This window comes from Mustela nivalis (genome assembly GCF_964662115.1).
Source record: "Mustela nivalis genome assembly, chromosome: 12".
NCBI lineage: Eukaryota > Metazoa > Chordata > Mammalia > Carnivora > Mustelidae > Mustela > Mustela nivalis.
The window spans coordinates 12,844,950-12,865,121 of record NC_139031.1 but is presented as its reverse complement, the minus strand read 5'-3'; the positions used below and the strand labels follow the sequence as shown (position 1 = coordinate 12,865,121).

General features: G+C 50.0%; 1 protein-coding gene across 5 annotated transcripts in view; it reads right to left on the bottom strand.

The window, feature by feature from the left end:
- The window catches only part of DENND2A (DENN domain containing 2A), a 133,679-nt gene that overhangs the window by 6,207 nt on the left and 107,300 nt on the right, over positions 1–20,172 (bottom strand). For all 5 annotated transcript variants that reach the window (XM_082693882.1, XM_082693883.1, XM_082693884.1 and 2 more), the window contains 4 exons: positions 18,026–18,166; positions 16,495–16,643; positions 3,976–4,153; positions 2,373–2,414 (listed from right to left, as the gene is read on the bottom strand). In XM_082693882.1, the coding sequence (XP_082550008.1) occupies positions 2,373–2,414; positions 3,976–4,153; positions 16,495–16,643; positions 18,026–18,166 (510 nt within the window). The remainder of the gene's footprint in view (positions 1–2,372; positions 2,415–3,975; positions 4,154–16,494; positions 16,644–18,025; positions 18,167–20,172) is intronic.

The window sequence follows — 20,172 nt, the reverse complement described above, 5'->3', positions numbered from 1 at the left end:
AGAAAGAGCGAGCGAGCACAAGCAGAGGGAGCAGCAGAGGGAGACTGAGAAGCAGGCTCCAGGACCCTGAGCTCATGCCCTGAGCCAAAGCTCAATCCACTGAGCTACCCAGGTGCCCCTGTAATGGCACTTTTTATAGAAATAGAAAGAACAATCCTAAAATTCACATGGAGGGGTGCCTGGGTGGCTCAGTGGGTTAAAGCCTCTGCCTTCAGCTCAGGTCATGATCCCAGGATCTAGAGTCCCGCATCAGGCTCTCACTCAGTGGGGAGTCTGCTTTCCCCTCTCTCTCTGCCTGCCTCTCTGCCTACTTGTAATCTGTCTGTCAAACAAATAAATAAATTTTTTAAAAAATCTAAAATTCACATGGAACCACAAAAGACACTGAATAGCCAAAGCAATCCTGAGAAAGAACAAAGCTGGGGCCTCACAATTCCTGATTTCAAGCTTTATTAACAAAACTATAGCAATCAAAACAGTCTGGTCGTGCCATGAAAACAGACACAGACTAAAGGAACAGAATCAAGAGCCCAGATGAGTGAGGCAGGGGCTGAGGCAGAGGGAGAGAGAGAATCTGAAGCAGGCTCCATGCCCAGCACGGAGCCTGACGCAGGGCCTTGTCTCATGACCCTGAGATCAGGGCCTGAGCCGAAATCAAGAGTTGGACACTTGACCATCTGAGCCACCCAGGCGCCCCTGAAATCCCATTTGTACCCCCATGAACATCGCAGTACTATTCACAAAGGCCAAGACATGTAAACAACCTAAGTGTTCATTCATGAGCAAACGAATAAAGAAAATAAGATTGTGTGTGTGTGTGTGTGTGTGTGTGTGTACACACAATGGAATGTATATACACAGATATATGCATATAATGGAATATTAGTTATAAAAAAGAAGGAAACCCTGCCTTTTGTGACAACATGGATAGACCTTGAGAGCATCAGGCTTAGTGAAATAAGTCAGAGAAAGACAAAAACTGCATGTTCTCACTTATATGTGAAATCTGAAAAAAGCTGGAGCCACACAATTAGAGTAGAATGGTGGCTGCCAGGAGCCAGGGGGTGGGGGAAATGGGCAAGCATGGTCAAAGGGCACACAGTTCAGTTTATAAGCTAAATAGTTCTGGGGATCTAATGCATAGCATGGTGACTATAGTTAACTATAATCTACTGTATATCTGAAAGCATTTGAGTAGCTCAAATGCTATCAGCACACACATACACAAAAGATAATTGATTATCTGAGGGGATAGTGCATGGGTGGCTCATTGGGTTAAGCCTCTGTCTTTGGCTCAGGTCATGATCTCAGGGTCCTGGGATTTAGCCCCGCATCAGGCTCTCTGCTCAGCAGGGAGCCTGTGGGAGCCTGCTTCCCCCTCTCTTTCTGCCTGCTTCTCTGCCTACTGGTGATCTGTCAAATAAACAAAAAATCTTAAAAAAAAAAAGTGTCAACTCATATTTTTTTATTTAATTTTTTCTTTAAAGATTTTGTTTATTTATTTGACAGAGAGAGAAAGTGCACAAGCAGTTTGAGTGTCAGGCCGAGGCAGAGGCAGAGGGAGAAGCAGATTCCCTGCTGAGCAGGGAGCCGGATGCGGGACTCAATGGATTCTAGGACTCTGGGATCATGACCTGAGTCAAAGGCAGTCACTTAACCAACTGAGCCACCCATATATACAGATTTTTAACAGCGCAGGGAGGGGGCACCTGTAACCAGTGTTGTTTACTGGCCAACTGTGTTTCTTTCTTTTTTTCTTTCCTTTTCATTAAAAGAAAAAAAAAAAAAAGGTACTTGGGTGGTTCAGATGGTTAAACATCTGTCTTTGGCTCAGGTCATGATCCCAGGGTCCTGGGATCAAGCCCTGCATCAGGATCCCCGCTTCGTGGAGAGCCTACTTCTCCCGGATCTGCCTCTACTGTTCCCCCTCTTTATGTTCTCGCTCTCTCTGTCCAATAAATAAATAAAATCTTTAACCCCCCCCCCAAAAAAAAGAGATCAGGACAATACTGTATATAATCTTGTGTCCTGATTTTTTTCCACTTAATATTATATCATGGGCTTAAACAGTTATTGTTTCAAAACATTTTGAAAAGGACAAGTGTCTGTAGTTACAACCTATACAGACCTTCTAAATGTTAGAAAACCATTCTGTGATGACACACACAGGACTCAGTGCTTTGCCAAACCCTTGCTCTTTCGGCCCTGCCCTCTGCGTATTCCCAGTCCAGCCCTGGCCAGGGATCGCCCAGGCCCGCCGGCCTGCTTTACAATCCCAGGCCCACCGAAGAGCCTTTCCAGACGTGGAAAGCCTTGTGCCCAGCAACAGAGATGCAACAGAGCAGCGGGCTGAAGCTGGCCTTCTTACTCACCTGTCTGAGGAACCGATTGTTGACGAGGTCGACCACAAGGACCTGCAAGATGAGGGAAAGGGACGATTACTGTCCCCGGCATGTAGGGACACTCTCAGCCTTCCTCCTTCCTGGCATCCAGACAGGCAGCTGGGGTGGGGGGGCGGAGTGGCCCATTTGTGGTTTCCGGACGTTGCCACTATAGCCACAAATGATGTAGGGGGGAAGGGGATGGGAAGGGCTTTCCAGAACTGCTTGCTTTCAACACTGAAGCCACAGGCTGGGACATGTGTATGCCACAGACTGGACTCCCTGCCCTGTTCGGAGCCTGGCTGAGGCAGAGCCTCTGGGACAGACCTGTAGTGTGAGGGTTACTGATGTGGGCGAAAGATGCTGGAGGAACCCCGCTGTTCCCATTCCATCAAGTCTGCACTCCCCACTCCCAGGGCTCTCTCTCCTCCTGGCTACCCATTCGGCCTTGTCATTTCTCTTAATGGGACAGGAGGAGAGAGATCCGGAGGAGCGGATCCACCTGGAGAGTAAGTCAAGCTGCAAGTACTGGGGTTTCATCAAAGGCTCTCGGATAAGCACCCTCCCCTTCCCTCCTCAGAGCGGGGCTGAGACCCAGGGCCGCGTAGGGTGGGGCAAGCACGTTGCCTAGGGCACATGGTCAGGAAAATGCTGGGTCTCTGCCTGCATGACCCCAGCCAGCGTGGGCCACTGGCTATGATGGAGGGAGAGCATGGGTCCGGAAGGCCACCACGTTTTTACCAACAGCTGGCAACACAGGCTCTAATACATCCCAGAGACCCTACCCCGGAGCTGAGGGCTTCTCTCCTTCCTTCTCAAGCACGTCCGGGGTTGAACTGTTCAGGGGTCACAGGGTACCCAGACAAATTCTGCGGTTCAGAAACCTATGCTCAAAGACCTGTGCTGGTGATTACTCGTGGAACTTCAGGCCTCCCTGGGCAACCACAGGAGCCACATCTGAGGACCTGGGATGAATTTCAGCGACAGGCGTTCCTCTGGGGGTTCAGAAGTTAGTGGCATCATTTAGGCACCTACGGTTCCCTCCCTGACTGCGGGGAGCAATCCGTACATGCGACAGAGATTATTTAGAGAAGGGCCTGGGGCTAAAGACCCACCAGAATGCCAGGAGGACTTTCCCTACTTGGGGGCAAATGTGAAAACCCATCCTTAAAAACTTTGGTGGTTGTCTTTTTTAACTGATGTGATAAAGGACCTGTGTGTAGGAGCACAGTATTTGTCAGCTTTGTTATTAGTCCGGATATAAACTCCAGCTCTTGTCAGCTGCTCTGTGCTTCCTTCCTCCGTGCTGGGGAGAGGGAGGGAGGGAAGGATAGGGTGGATGGCTGCTTCTGGATCCAGTGTCTCAACATCTGGCTAAGTTGTAGGTCGCTGCCCTTCAGGCCAGCGCATTCATTTAGAGAAAACTGAGTTTTCAGTCCCTGAGGGTCTACTGAGGCAGACATGGGGGGGTAGCTAATAAAACTGCGGGCCCCCCCAACCCCCTGACATTGCACTCCTGCAATGCCTTAGCCAGCCCCTCCCCTCTGCCCTCTGGCCCCCACAGGGAGGGAACAGGGACGTCCCCAGGGCTCACCTCTTCCAGCGGCAGCTCCCGGAGCAGCGGCAGCGAGCTGGTGAGCAGGCCGATAAGGAAGGGGGTCGGCGAGCACACGATGTCGATCATGGCGGGCGGCAGCACGGGGATGTAGGTGTGCTGCCAGGTGAAGGGGTAGATGACGGCCACCATGGCGTGGCAGCACTTGGACAGCGTGCTGTGGTGGAGGGGAGAGAAGGGGAGAAGGGGCAGCTTCAGGGAAAGCTCGGACTGGGCATGCTCAGGCTCATGGGGTGGGGGCAGCCTCCATGGAGGAGGCTGGAGAGAAATGCACACCCTCCATCCCGAAGACAGGCAGCACGCACGTATCCGGTACAGCGTGTACCACAGTCCTAACAGACTAACCGGGCACGTGGGGTCTGGCTGAGGCTTTGAGACAGCTAGAAGGATAAATTTAATGCTTCAGCTACCTTTCCCCTAGCGGGCTTTCACCTGCGAGCTACATCCTCTACGGTCTTGACCCAACCATTTACTTCCATCTCTCTTCCCTAAACCCTTCCAAATCAGTGAAAGCCTCTTTTCTCACGGGTGCTCGTGAATGCTCACGAATTTCTCTTATTGAATTTCACTTTATAGTCTAAACTAGCTTTCTCTTTGTTCTCTTCCACACACTAACTCAGTCAAGCACGAATACCTAGGTGCAATCAAGTGAACAGGGTAGGCTCTGCTGTGGACCTCAAACTCGGGTACAGTTACCCCTTACCCAGAATTCAGAACGTAAAAAAAAAAAAAAAAATCACAGTACTGAGAGTCTCCCTTAAAGAATCATGATCATGCTACAGCCTTTATCAGTAAGCCCTGAGCTCCAGTGATCACAGTCCCCAGTGTTCTGTGCGCAGAGACCGACCTCCTGCGGGGACGAATGACGGCGGGGGTGGGGTGGGGGGGATTATCCCAGACTGTCATCTGGAACATCAGCACCATCCTGCCGCAGAGAGGATGCCCGGCAGCCTCCCAAAGTGAGCAAGAGCCAAATTTCTTTCCTTCCCTACAGTTTCTTGTTGCTGGTGAGTCCACTGAGGGTGGACCCTCTCGGCTCTCATTCTAGTACGCTATTTCTAAAATGCCATGGGATTTGAACTTCAGAGGCTTGTCAGAAATATGTAATGTAAGAATAAAAGTGAGGGCCCGTGGTTTCTCCCAGGAATGCACTGCATCCTCCTAGGGGCACAGGCCCTGTAACGAGCATTTTCTCTGTTAGGTCACCTTCTGAATGTCTGCCCCAGTTCTCAGCTTTGCTCTGTTAGGCACAGTTGCAAGGAAGCCGAGTTCTCGATAGATGAACGCTCCCTTACTGGATTCCCAATGACATCAGGCACCTATACAGGCCTACTTTGGAGTTCTGTGCCAGGCCACCACGATCAAGCAAATATCTCAATAAAGGCAATCAACTGAGTTTTTTTGTTTCCCAGTGCATATAAAAATTATGTGGTTTTTTAAAGATTTTATTTGTTTGTTTGACAGAGACATAGCGAGAGAGGGAACATAAATAGGGGGAGTGGGAGAGGGGGGAGAAGCAGACTTCCCACCAATCAGGGAGCCCGATTCAGGGCTCAATCCCAGGACCCTGCAATCATGACCTGAGGGAAGGCAGATGCTTAACCAACTGAGCCACCCAGGTGCCCCCAAAATTATGTCTATACTATACAGTATGCAAATGTGCAATAGCGTTATATCTAAAAAAATAGTGTATGTGCCTTAATTAAAAAGTAGTTTATTGCTAAAAAATGCTAACCATCAGGGGGCCTGGGTGGCTCAGGTCATGATCCCAGCACCCTGGGAGTCCTGGGATCAAGCCCCATATCAGGCTGCCTGCTCAGCAGGGAGTTTGCTTCTCTCTCTCCAGCTTCCCTATGCCTGGGTTCCCTCTCTCGCTATCTCTGTCATAAAAAAGTAAAATCTGTTTGTTTTCTTTTTTAATTTTTATTTATTTATTTTATTTTTTAAAGATTTTATTTATTTATTTGACAGACAGAGATCACAAGTAGGCAGAGAGGCAGGCAGAGAGAGAGGAGGAAGCAGGCTCCCGGGGCTGAGCAGAGAGCCCGATGTAGGGCTCGATCCCAGGACTCTGAGATCATGACCTGAGCCAAAGGCAGAGGCTTTAACCCACTGAGCCACCTGGGAGCCCCAGAATCTTAAAAAAAAAAATAAATAAATGCTAACCATCACCTGAGCTTCCAGTGAATCATAATCACCAGTCACAGATGACCATAATATAATAATGAAAAATACTGTGAGACATTACCAAAATGCGACACAGAGCCACAAAGTGAGCAAGTGCTGGTGGAAAAACAGTGCTGATGAACTTGGCTGATGTGGGGTTGCCATGAACCTTCAGTTTGTAAAACAAAACCTGCAGTGTCTGCAATGTGGAACAGACTGAGGTCGGCCTGCAAACTCATTGTCATAAAACTCTCCTGAGCCCATTGTAACAGAATCACCTAGCTCTGGCTTCCTTAGAGAGAGAAGAAGTGAACTAAAAGATGTTGGCCAGCAAGTGAAATAAGCCAGACAGAAAAAGGCAAATACTGGATTAGTCCACTTACAAGTGAGGGGCTTAGAACAGGCAAATTCAGAGAGACCAGGGGCTGGGGAAGGCAGAGTGGGGAGCTGTTGCCTTGAGTAGACAGACATTCAGTTTGAGATGATGAAAAAGTTCTGGAAATGGAGAGTGCTGACGGTTGCAAGCACTGTGAATGTTCTTAATGCTGCCCCTGAATTGTGTACTTAAAAATGATTGTAATAGTGAACTTTAAGTTATGTATATTTTATCACAATTAAAAAAAAAGCCAAGAGGGGCGCCTGGGTGGCTCAGTGGGTTAAGCCACTGCCTTCGGCTCAGGTCATGATCTCAGGGTCCTGGGATCGAGTCCCGCATTGGGCTCTCTGCTCAGCAGAGAGCCTGCTCCCCTCTCTCTCTTTCTGCCTGCCTCTCCGTCTACTTGTGATTTCTCTCTGTCAAATGAATAAATAAAATCTTAAAAAAAAAAAAAAGCCAAGATAAAAATCACTTACCTGCTAAAGGAGGTCCTCTGAATACGGCCCTCCCTGAACATCCTTACAATATACCCCAGCCCCCTTTCCGTCCACCTGCAGCTGGGCCCCCTGAACCAAACAAAAGTAATGCTGAATCTGTTCATTTATCAGCAAGAGCCTCTTGACCTTCCTGTTTGGTATCTTTGCAAATAATCACTCTCTGAACACTCCGTGGAGTCCTGCCATGCTTCTTAGGAGCAGGGCACACACAGGTCACACTATTTGGTCCTCGTCTTTTCTTTCAAGTGATCACCCCCAAAATGAGAAAGATATTACCCCCAAGATTTTGTTTTTATCATAATACCCACAATATCTTCTTCATAAAAGGGAAGTATACAAGGCATCTAATACCTTCTTTATAATACCTATCATACCTTCCTTTTACCTACTGAGTAATAGCGAGACAATACTTCAGTTAGGACTTATCCCAAGGAGAACAACAGCAGGAATTCAGCTGGCAGGTTGGTGAATTTCCATTCAAAGACTTTTCTCTCAAAGCAGAGAACCATTTTCCCTCAGGCATCCCTTTCTCTCTCAGATACTGTTAGTGAGTTGCTCACCCTTTGTGTTTAACTTCCTTGATCACTGAGCGTGTGGAATTTACTTTGTTCTAAAATTTTTAAAAATTTTAGGACTAACCCATGTCAGTGTGGGACCAGTCTGCAAAGCTGATCTGCTCACGTACTGCCGTTATGAGGACACAAGTGAGAAAATCAGGATATTAAAATATAAATGAGGACAGCTGGGCCTAGAGCAGGCTTCTTTTCAGACTCCAGTTTGCAGCCCATCATTGGGTCCTGAAATAATTTTAGTGGGCCGTGATCAGCCTTAGAAACAACAAAAGGAACAGACTAGAAGCGAGGGTGCTGCATTCTGTTCCGGTCGTAAATAATGAGCTGTGTGCCGTGTGTGGTGTATGCGCTGGGTCTGAACGTGAATAGCATTGCTCGTTATGGCCTGGAGTGAGAAAGGGTCTCCAGCCAACCAGGACCAGGACCAGAGAACTGGAGGCTGGAGGCTAGAGGCAGGTAGACAGTGATGGTTCAGCAGGAATTCTGGTACGTTCCATGTTTTCCTGGGATGTTGGCTTTCATTCTCAAATGACTAGATGGACCTTAAAAGAGACGGTGAGAATCCTCCGAAGGAAGCCTTGTGTATGAAACCCAGCTCTTTGGACAGCCCATTTGTCCTAAATGTGTCCAAGCCCTGAACGTGCACTGGAGGAAGAATAGCTCCTGTGGGCCGTGGCCGTGGCAGCAGTCACGCAGGGCCCACCTCAGCGGGCTCTGAAGCTTTCCCCTTCCATCTGCTCGCCGGCAGAGAATAAAAATGCGGTGCTCAAGCTGAAGAGTTTCTTCACATTTTCAGAGATGTGGTTTAAGCACTTTTGACCCCACGGAGGTTACAGAACCACAGAATTTTAGAACCTGGAGCCATCTCAGACATGGAGTTCATCTTCTTTTGAATCTTTTTTTGGGGGTGGGGGTGGGGTGGGGTAATCTTTACACCCAACATGGGGCTTGAACTCATGATGCTGAGATCAAGAGTCGAAGGCTCTACCACCTGAACTGGCCAGGTGCCCCTTCTTATGAATTCTAAGAGCTAAAGAGACCTAGGCTGAGGCTGACCTCCGCATGCAGGGTGGGCAGTGAAGTGCCTGGAGGAGGGGAAGAGACGCAGAGTGAGGAACAGAGGCAAGAGAAGACCCTTTGTGAGAAGCCTTTGTGGTTTCCTCAATCACTGCAGTAGAAAAATAAATGTGGTCCCCCCCCCCCCCCGCCCAACTTAAAGAAAAGACCTTCTGCTCTTTTGCTTTCTTGCGGCTCCATCCCTGGAATGAGAAAGTGTAACCCGCTGCTGGGTTCTCTCCCAGCTTGAGCATCCTGTGGCTCCTAGGGGAAGCCTAAGGGGCCCTGCGGTGCCAGCTGCCCCCTCCCCCACAACGTTTGGCCGTGGCTGGACGAGGAAGGCAGTTGGAACGGGTCAGGAAAAATGATAAGCAATGCCAGTGCTAGCCAGATACACACAGTGGGAGAATGAATGTTCTGGAGAGCAAGATCAAATTCATTCACGCTCCTGGAATGCACGGAGCTGAAGGACAGCTGCATTCAATTTTGACGGGGACCAATGACCACGACTCAGCCGGATACTATGTAGGTAGGTGCTGCCCGCTGCTCTCTCCCCTAACAAGTGGCTTTTGTTTGTTTTTAAATCGTCTGATGTGCTGTTGCATCTGGAGCCCAATGTTTCCGCACCTGGCTGTCATTAGCACCTCCAGGCAGGCACATATGGCATATGGAGCTGGCAGGGGGTGAGGGGGGGCTCCCGACAACAGGTGGGCAGGGTTTGGGGAGTGGCTCATTCCTCTTGCTCACTAGCCCACATCAGCATGCTGGGGTGGGGGAAACCAACCTCTCTCTCTCTTTAAACACTAGACGGAAAGGTCAGATTTTGCAAAGAGCACAGTTAGTGACAACTCTTCCCCCAAAATAAATGGCAGAGGAGAAAGACCGGATTATTTTGAGTGTAGCTTGTGTTTTTCTCGGTCTCAGCTGCAAGTGCTAATGAAATCTTAGTCCCAGGCTCGTGAAGGCTAGAGGAGCCTTCCACTGGGGCGGGAGCGGGGGCGGGGGGGGGCCACTGCTAGGATGGGTGGTCTCTTGGGACTGTGGAAAGAACAGGCTTTGGTTTGGGCGAAGCTGAGGATGACTTTTCAAGCAAGCTCGCCACACAGCCTCGCTGAGCATCTGCTGGTTGGAGGAGAGGCAATGTTTTGGAGGAAGTCCCAGGAAGAGAGCCCTCGCAGCTGGCTCTTGTTACCGTGGGGGTGGAGGAAAGCAACACCAGCCTGCAGCTGTGATCGATTTGTACAAAAGCAGGGGAGGGAGGCGATGCCCACGGGGAAGGATGGCCAGGCCACAGGGCTTCCAGATGGGCACAGGGTAGAGGGTCGGGTCCCAGAATGCTTTGCTATTTAGCGGTGCTCTGTGAGGGTGGAAGCATTAGTCTAGAGCCATCAGGATGCCCTTGTGTGTACTTAAGTTGTCCTGGAGATGACACTTTGGTTCTGGTTGCTAGCGAGCCCCTGTCACTGAGTGTGGAGTTACTACGCTCCGCAACCTTCCCATTCATCGAGGAACCAGTAAGAACTGAACACAGAGCCTTCTCTAAAATGCTACCAGAGAAGCAAACAATGAGTTTCCTGAGTTAGACAGACTCCCCAGGAATGTGAAGAATGATCCCATCCGTGTTCATCAGCATCCCAAGCAAAGTATCTCTCCCAGGGTATCATTCCCAGGAAGCTGAAATGAAAGCCACACTTCAGTCTGGGCTGGTACCTGGAGGAACCCAGCGGGAGGCAGCCGTCCCCCAGCACTGGCGGGCGCATTTCCACGACTGTACTTTCAAACCCAGAAGTAACGTTGCCAAATTAAAACAAAAACAAAAACAAAATACATAGACTGGGTCCCGAGAAAACTGGCTTTGCTACTCCCTGTATGATCTCAGGTAGAAGAAGCCTTGAACTTCCTAATCTGTAAAATAAGTAAAGTGGACTAGATAATTTCCAACTTCCTTCCAACTTTAATGTTTACAAACTGCAAATCTATGCAAGAGAGAAAACCAGGTACTGGGAACAGCTGGAAAGTGAAAAGAACCACGGCTTGTCATCGGGAGATAATCCTAGGGCTCATTAGTGGAGTTAGGACAGAAGAGCAGGGGTGGCGTCTCGTCAGACAAAGGAACAGAGGGTTTGCGTCCCTGCAGTAAGCGCCACAGAAGGGTGACAACACAAGCAAGCAGAGCCGGGGAGCATCTGGACCACTGATGGAAGAACCAGAATAAGTCTTCAGCCCAAGATTTCGCTAGTGATGGGTTCAACGTAGAAGACAACTGGGGCCGTGCTCGTCTCTGAATCTTGCTCCAAATGTCATCTTCTGGGTGTTCACGTACAAAAATAGGTAGCTGGTACTTAATATTTCATCAGACTGATGCCACTAGGTTACTAAAGCCGTATTTTTCACAGGCTTTTGCTGAATGAAATTTCTGTGTCTCTAAGACCGGCAGCCACTGACGCTGCAGGGGCTCGGGCAAGCTCACAAACCCGAGCTTTTTCTGCGACAGCAAACACTGCTGAGCGTAACCGATTCTAGACAGGACAGGGGTCCCCATTTAGGCTTACAGAAACTGATCAAAAAGAAAAAACCACCAGAAGGAGCACATAAAAGGATGAAGGCACACAGCTACCTAGCCACTTATCTGTGCAGCTACCCATGGGGCAAAGCCAAGGTGCAAACTCCAGTATTTAGGGAGATTTGACCACCTAATCCTGACTTGTCATTAGCCAGTAGTCATTTGGCTTATAGTCATCCAGTACTCTAAAAAGATAACAGGAAAATTTCTTGATTGTTAAAAACTTTGCCCCATCTCAAATTTTTGAACAAATCTGTTTAAGTCCAGCTCTGGCTCTATTATTCAGCCTGGCCTGTAGATTAGTCAAAACGTTGGGAAATGAAATTTATAATAAACTAAAAAACAAATGTTTATCACTGGGGAAAGGAAGAAGGGAGGAATAAGAAAATATTTATTTGGGTTGCTACGACAACAGAACAAGCCATCACAACAACATTCCCTCCTCTCCATCTGTCAAACTTGGGCTTGACAGAGCCTTAAGAAACACTCAGTGTCCACCCTGAAGATGAAACGGAGCGAAAATGTTATTCTAAATTTGATAGATTTTTGGCTTGACTTAAAACTCTTTTATAACTCATTCAGTATTTGCCACAAGTCCCAGCTACTTCCTCTTGCCATGGGCAGACTCACTAGCAATGAAGAGGAAGTACGTTGTGTGTGGGGAGGGGAGGAGATGGCGGAACAACGGCCGGCCAAATGCAGGCTGACGTCCGCCCCGGGATGCCACACACTCACTGAGCTCGTGGCGTGTCCTGCTCTCCTGTGCTGTTCTGCAGTCTCACAAAGATTAGGGGGAATCACAAGAATGAGGGGGCTTGCTTCCTCTTCTAGCTGAATAGGGCTGGAGATGGGATCGTGTGTGGTGTGTGGAGTTCTGTGCTCGGTGGTGATAAGGATGAGAGACCCCACGGGGGCTTACGCTAAAGGCTCTCCTTACAGACTTGCCCAGGTCAGATGACTTTCAACCAGCCACTGTCCCCCAAGCCCTAGCTTGTCATGGTCTGGCCCAAGAACCCTTCAATTCCCTACGGCTCTCTGCCCGTACATCGGGCAGCAGTAGGTGAAGACAGATTCCTCCTAGAGGGATACCCGGTGAGCAGAACGGGCCGGAGAAGGGAAGATGGGTTCTAGCCTTTTCACTCAGCAACTTCACACACAGGATGTTCTTGGGTGGATTTTCTGCACTTTGATCATTAGCTCTCTTCCCCCATGCCTCCCTCCCTCCTGCCTTCCCCCCCTCTATTTTCTTAAGATTTTATTTTTAAGTAATCTCTACACCAAGGTGGAGCTCAAACTTACAACCCTAAGATTAAGAGTCTCCTGCTAGAGTCGCTGAGTCAGCCAGGAGCCCCACTTTCTCACAGGTGAGCCGGACTTCCCTGTCCTGGCTTAGGTGGCCTGTCAGGGAAGGGGTCACAGCGGAGGGTCAGAGAGACCCGGCACTGAGGACTCCAGAAGCAGACAGTGAAAGCTGCAAAAGAGGGGCAGAGACACTCCGACTTCTAAGCACAGTCTAGAGCAGAGGCCTGGGCATCCTGGAGAGGACCCACAACACGGTGCATATTTAACTCTAACCTAGAAACGTTAAGAAGAACATTAAATGAGCACAGGCGGCTACCTGGTGTCACACCAGCTCTGAAGTGTTGGGGATCAGAACTGCGCTACAGGAGGCCTCAGTGGCAGGGACAGGCTACTCAGTGATTTCTACCGAACCAGATAAAGCCGGAGAGGAGCGAGCCTATGGAGCACGAGGAGAGGTGGGGTGTGGGGGCTGACTTTCCCTCAGCAGCATGTTCATAGAATCACACAGAGCATTTGAGCCAGAGGGGCCCTGTAGGGATTAGACAGTCCTCTCCCCAACTGCATGGCTGGGCACAAGACATGGTCATCCCCTGGGACGCTCTGGAAAACACAGAACATCTGAGGACGTGGGGTCAGGAATGGGGCCCTTAGGAGGTTCTGGGCCAGGATCAGAGGGAGGGCAAGGCTCAAAGGAGCACGGTTCCAGGAGGCCCCAAGCACTCTGGCCCGTGGAGTGAGAGAATTTCAGAGCAAGGAAAGACTGTGGGGTCGCCCGGTCCCACTGGCCTCACTGGGCCCCAGCGGAAGGCCACAGAGAGGGGCGCCTGGGGAGGAAAGCACAGAAGTCTCAGCTTCTTCGCTACACAGTTCTAGCCTGATGCCAAGCACACAGGGGGTCTCAATGGCATGTTTTAAAAAAGACTTTCCTTATATACTTCCGTAGGGGGGGTCACAGATGCCGCCCTTCACCCCCACCCCAGACCACGAGGCCCGCTCCTCCTCCTTCCTTCTCATTTTCTCTGGAGCCAGGCTGCCTGCGTCCCAGCCCTCCCACTAACCACTTGAACTTTGCTTGAGCAAAGTGACTTAACCTCTGTGTGCTTCTTAGCTTCCTAATAATAGAAGCTATCTGACTGAGTTGTCAGGAGCCTGAAAGAGTACAGGTCAACTGTACTTCCGCGAGCCTGGCCCGGAGGTGGCACTCCAGTGTTCCTTGCGGCGGCCGTGTTGCTACTGTCTCGGGCTCACTCGTGCCCTGAGTCCTTCTCTCAGCTCTAGGGGCCTTTGTTTATTTGTCCACCTCTTCGGGTCTGCCTGGAACAGGTATTGGACGGAAAGATAATGTACTGGGTAAGAGAGAGAAAACCTTGACCTCTTGTAATAGGAAAAGCATGGGCTGACTGCCTCTCAGGACAATGTGACATGGGAGTTGCACAAGTGGCAGTGACGAGGGGCCCCAGTGCAGATAAGCCCTAGTTTCATAAATGAGGAGGCCCAGGGCCCGCTGCTGAGGACGCTGCGGCTTCCTCCATCTTCCTGGGAACACCCCTGGGCCCTGGGCTCTGTGTGATGAGGGAGAGATATGCAAGTCTGAAAGCCCTAAAGGGGCTACAAAGGAAATTCAGGTGTTTTAGATAAGCGTGCGTGCGCACACACACACACAGACACGGTAGTTAACTGCACAGTGGCCTGGCTCTGGACCCTGTCCCTGCAGCAGCCGCAGGTGGCATTTTACCCCCTCTGCCCTCTCATGGGAGTTTGCTGTTCGAAGGGACTCCGTCTCTGAGGGCAGAATACCAGGCATTGTGGGAGGTGGGCAAGGAGACACTCCACGGTTCCTCTGATCAGACCACATCGGGGACTTGTGCCCCCAGTAAAGCTGCCGCAGAGCAGGCGGAGGGGCTGGGAGAACCAGCCCTCAGGCAGCCATGGGGCAGGCTCCGTTCTCCGGGACGGCCTTCCTTCGCCCTCCTTCGGCTCTTGTTAGGGCAGCTCAGGGGGAAGGCCTTCAGCCTGCCAGCCCAGAAGTCTCCCCGGGCAGGAGTGAGAAGTGGGCAAGTCCCCTCCTGACATCTTTGTCACAGCACTTCCAGGAGTCCTGGTACGCTAAGCCCAACCCATCCCCTCTGCTGGCCTTCAGGGATGCATCTGACCTGTTCTGTTCCCACCTTCTCTCTCATTGTACTTGGACAGGAAAAGTAGGTGCTACTTCCCGTTCTCCTTTGTTGGCGAGCGAAGCCTGGGGAGGGCACGCTCCCTTCCAGCCTCGCCCATCTTCTCAGACATTTTCTCCTGCGGCACCTTCCAGAGCCTACCATCTTCAACCCGGCAGCAAGGTCTTCGTGGGACTGCGTGGCCCCTCGTCCAGTCTGGGCGGGCAGCCCGCTCACTTGGCTGGCCTTCCCTTCTTGCCTCGGCCTTCCTGAGAGCCCGTCCCCTCCCCCACGGTGGAGTCTGAGAATCCTACTTCCGGGGCACCGAGCGGGGCTTCCAGGAAATACCGACAGCTACTCGATGAAATCTGACCCTGGTCAAGGAAGGGTTATGACTCATCTCTTGCTTCCGGAGCCCCAACCTTAGAAGTCTCCCGCCCGAATTCCCCAGTGCCCACAAGCTTTGAGAGCTGCCCCCGCCCAGCACCAGCTGCAGGCCTGCTTCCTGCGCGGACCCCAGGGCACCTGGAGTACAAGAAGCATGACGGGAACAGGGAAGAGCTCACTCAAAACCCGGTGGGAGCAGGCTGGGAGTAGCCACGTGGCCGCTGTCCAAGGAAGAGCGTCACCAAGATGACCAGATGGGCTGCAGTGGGAGGAGAGGACTGGATTCCATTTCCTACCACGTTCCTGATGAGCTCCACATTCCTACCTTCTGTCCTTTCCATTCTTCTTCCTCCCTTTTGTTTTCCAGATTTGGGAATCATATTCCCTCTCCAAACCGCAGCTCTTCGATTTTTGTGTTTTTGGCATTTTTTCCTTTCCAGATGGACTCCTTGGTTGGCCTCATCTGCTTTCCCTGGTTGGTTGGTCCGTCTCAGCCCTAACTGGAGTGGTGGTCACCACCTGGGCTGCTGTGCCCTCAGTTCCAAAGCCAAGAAGGCTCTAATTCAGTATTCTGGAGTGATGAAAATGCCAGGAGTTCTTTTTTTTTTTTTTTTTTAAGTTCAGAATTCACTCAAATCCCTATCTGCCGCTCCTCTGGCTTTTCTCTGATTTGTACATGGTTTTGCAAGTCATTGAACATGACATGGAGGGCATCCTACCAAGCAGTGAGCAGGTGTGTGTGATTCTGTGTCATTTATTTTAACACTGAGAGGATGGGCCGCCTTGGGGAGCCGTCCGTGTTTTGCACGGCCCTGCAGGCCTCCTTGAACCTTGGCTCCTTGCTCCCCACTTCGCCTTCCTCTCTCTGCAGTGAACTGCTTTACGAGGTTTTTGAAGGTGACATGCTTGGTCTCCTGTCCCCTTGCCTTCGTCTAGATAGCTACAGCTCCTTTAGCCTGGAATGTGCTTCCTACTTGCTCTTAGCTTCAGGACTCAGCCAGAATCGGCCTCCTCCGAGGGTGAGCGCCCTCCTTGGTGTCCAGAACGCGCTGCTCTGGTAAGCCTAGACAGCACAGTCCTCGGGGCTCTGCTCACTCCTTCGTCCCCCGCCCCGCTGGGACAGAAAACCCCGAGGACAGCTCTGCTGCCGCCCTCAGCCCTGTATACACAGCAGAGCGCCCAGCACCCTGCGGGAGGATGCAAGGCAGGCGAGGGTCAGGGAAGTAGCGCACAGAAGCGCAGTCTTCCTTGGTTTTACAGGATGGGTGCGCCTAATACACCTCCCATCCCCGAGGCCCACTGATCTGCGCTCTTCCCTCAGAGGGGCTGCACCCCCAGTCCCGGGCAGTCACCTGCCCCCGCACCCCAAAGAGTCTGCCACCGACTATCCTTCAGACGCTTGAGTGGAAGTGACCAAGACTGGTACCTGAGCTTGTCTGCGATGAAGATGACCCTCCTTTCCAGAAGCAGGGAGGCAAAAACACAGAGCAGGTGGCGGACACTGAGAGAGGAGAAGAGAGACTCAAAGTCCACGTGCTCGAGCCGGGAGTCCAGCGGGCGGCACAGTTCAATCACCTGCCAGGGAACGGGAGCAGCCGTGAGGCGGGGTCACGCCGCAGGCTCAGAGGTCCTCAGCGGGCCTGAGCCATTCGCAGGGGAAAAGGGAAAGAAAACGAGGAAGGCAAAGGTGACGGGAAAAGAAAGATCCTGGGAGACTGAGGGAGCAGGTACACTTGGTACGAATTCCGTCGCAAAGTCAAGTGTGAGGAAAGTTCAGAGAAAGGTGGGGACCCAGGATGGCGGAATGATGGCTCACGGCCCCAAATGCTTGGAGGCTCTGCCTGCCAGTGACACGTTTCTACCATCCCCGTCCCTGGGAGATCCATGACTGCTGATGTCCTATGACTTGGAGGCCCACGGGAAAGTGTCTCTGCCTCACAAGGGAACATTAACTGCTGGAATGGAGTCGCAGGCTGGCGCAGAAGGACCACCAGAGCCAAGCAGCAGCTTCAGGACTCACCTCCTGTGGAAGGCATTTCTCAGTAAGCCCAACCCCATGCCAATCCCTTATGATGTGTCTTACAGCCTGTATGCTTGGTGGGCACATCTTCTCATTCTGTACTTGTTGAAATGTTCCCAAATTCATCTCAAGTCACTACTCGTGTGTGTTTTTCTCTTTAAATAGCTGTCTCCTTCATAGTGAGCAGAGACTGGTGTTTTGCTCTGAGCACGGCACCTGCCCAGTGCTGTCCCCGTAGTGGGGTTCACTCATGTTAACATCCTTATGGCCAATCCACCATCTGCTATAGGATAGTATAGGGTTCTCTAGCAACACGGAGAATACTTCCCTCTGTTCTGGGAAACTGAGCTGTTCCAGAAGACTCCAGACCTATCCTTATCCCTCCCCTGTCTCCAGAGGTGACCAGCTTTTTCAAGGGCTTTTGGAACTACAGACTCAAGTCTGAAAGGGATCTGCCTCGTGATATCCACAGAGCCATATAAAGGGAATGGGAAGGACGAAAATAAAGTCCTGCATTAAATTCCAACCCAGCCAAGAAAAGGGACATACCTTAAAGTCCTAGACAGGTGAATAAAAAGTAGTACATAAGTTTGTCTTCCCAGAAGATAATCTGTTTTACATTATGAAGTTATGGAGGTGATGGAGACCAAAAATATAGTTTCAAATACAACCTATGAGTGTAATGGGCTAGTAAGAGAAACTAAGGATGTTCAGACAGGTCCCTAACCTGTAAGGCCAAGGTCATGCAAAGAAATACCATGTGCTGCCATGGCATAGCTCTAGGACTGAATCCCAGAATGGAGGGACAGGACTTAGGGTAGATTTTACTAGGCCTGATATCACATTCACTGATGTGACAGCCCACTGGAAGCCAGCCCCTTGGTCAGCTGGAGGAGCTTTGTCTCCTCTAGCAGACAGTAGGAATCTGATGACTTACTTCAGTTCCCGATCCTGGCAAGAAGTTCTTGACAACGATGGTTTTGCCCAGTGCTGGGAAAGGGGCCTCCATGACACTCCTCATGAGGGGCTGTACCAGGGCAGGAGAGATGCCTCGCCGTTTTTCCACCTCATCCAAGATCTGCAAGGGTCACAAAAGCAGCTTAGCTGTCCTGATGTCAGGGCACCAAGGCATCCCTCTGCTCTCATTGACATGGGCCTGCTACCGTGACTGAAGCATTATGGGGAAGGCCTGCTGTCTGCTTCAGGCCAAACTTAAAGAGTCTTTCAACCCATATGTTATCGCCCCAAATCTCCTCTCTAGGTACCCACTCCTTTGCCATGTGTCTTTGCAGTTCTTCCCACTGAAGTGGTAAAGCTTCTTGACCCCCTTGACTTTGGATTTGGCCAGGTAACTTACTGGGCCAATACATGCATTATCAATGGGAGCAATATTGCCCCCAGGGGGATAAAAATTGGTTCTTGGGGGTGGTCCTGAAAAAAGCTTAGGTATTATAATGGTTTATAGCCCTTTAAAGGCCCACAGTACCTAAAAAGATCTCCAGTATATCTGTGGAGTTACAATTTTTCTGAGGGTACCATTAGAGAAGAGTAAACCCAAACCACAATGAGAAACCACTTCGCACTCATGAGGTGGGCTGTAACCAAAAGACTGACAACAGCTAAAGTGGAGAAACTGGAACCCTCATGTACTGCTGGGGGAAAGTGAACTAGTGACGCCCCTTGGCTAAGCAGTCTGGCAGTACCTTCAGATAATGGGTAAAGATAATGCTCCTAGATGACTTAGCAACTACACTTCTGAACCAACAGAAACGAAAACATGTTCACACAAAAACTAGTACATTGGGGCGCCTGGGTGGCGCAGTCAGTTAAGCATCTGACTCTTCATTTTCGCTCAGGTCAGGATCTCAGTGTTGTGAGATCGAGCCCCATGTTGGCGAGCTCACAACCAGTGTACAGCATGCGTAAGATTCTCCCTCTCTCTTCCTCTGCCCCCCCATGTGCATGTGCACTCTCTCTCTCAGATAAATAAATGATTAAAAAAAAAAATGGGATGCTCATTTGTGGCTCAGTCTAAAAAGCGTCTGCCTTCAGCTCAGGTCATGATCCTGGGGTCTTGGGATAGAGTCCCTCACTGGACTCCCTGCTCAGCAAAGAGTCTGCTTCTCCCTTTGCCTGCTGCTTCCCCTGCTGTGCTCGCTCTCTCTGACAAATTAATAAAATCTTAATTTTATTAAAATTTAATTTTTAATAAATTTAATAAAATAAATTTCAATTTATTAAAACCCCAAACCCATGCATTAATGTTCATAGCAGAATTATTCCTAATAGTCAAAAGGAGGATGTAACCAAAATGTCCATCAATTGATGAATGGATAAACAAAATGTGATATTCCAATGTAGGCCATAATCAGCCATAAAAAGGAATGAGATACTGATTCATGCTACAACATGGATGAACCCTGAAAAGATTAGGCTAAGTCAGAGACACCAGTCACAAAAGGCCACTTATTTTATGATTCCATTTGGATAAAATGTCCAGAATAGGCATATCCATAGAGACAGACAGAAGATTGATGGTTAAGAGGGTTGGGAAGTGACTGCTCATGGGAACAGGCATTGCTTGCTGGGGTAATAAAAATGTCCTATAAATGTGATGATTACACAATTGTGTGGATATGCTAAAAGCCACTGAATCCTAGATTTTATTTATTTATCTTTAAAGTTTTTTTCTTCTTTTTAAGATTTTATTTGTTTGTCATAGAGAGAGCACAAGCAGGCAGAGTGGCAGGCAGAGGCAGAGACAGAGAGAGAAGCAGGCTCCCTGCTGGAGAAGGAATCTGATGCGGGACTCGATCCCAGGACTCTGAGATCATGACCTGAGCTGAAGGCAGTGGCTTAACCAACTGAACCACCCAGGCGTCCCTTATTTATTTTTTTGTATCCTAGAATTTAAATGGGCAAATTTTGTGGTTTGCAAACTATATCTCAATAAAACTACTATTTTAAAAAATCCAAATGCAGGGCGCCTGGGTGGTTCAGTGGGTTAAGCCTCTGCCTTTGGCTCAGGTCATGATCTTAGGGTCCTGGGATTGAGCCTTACGTTGGGCTCTCTGCTCAGCGGGG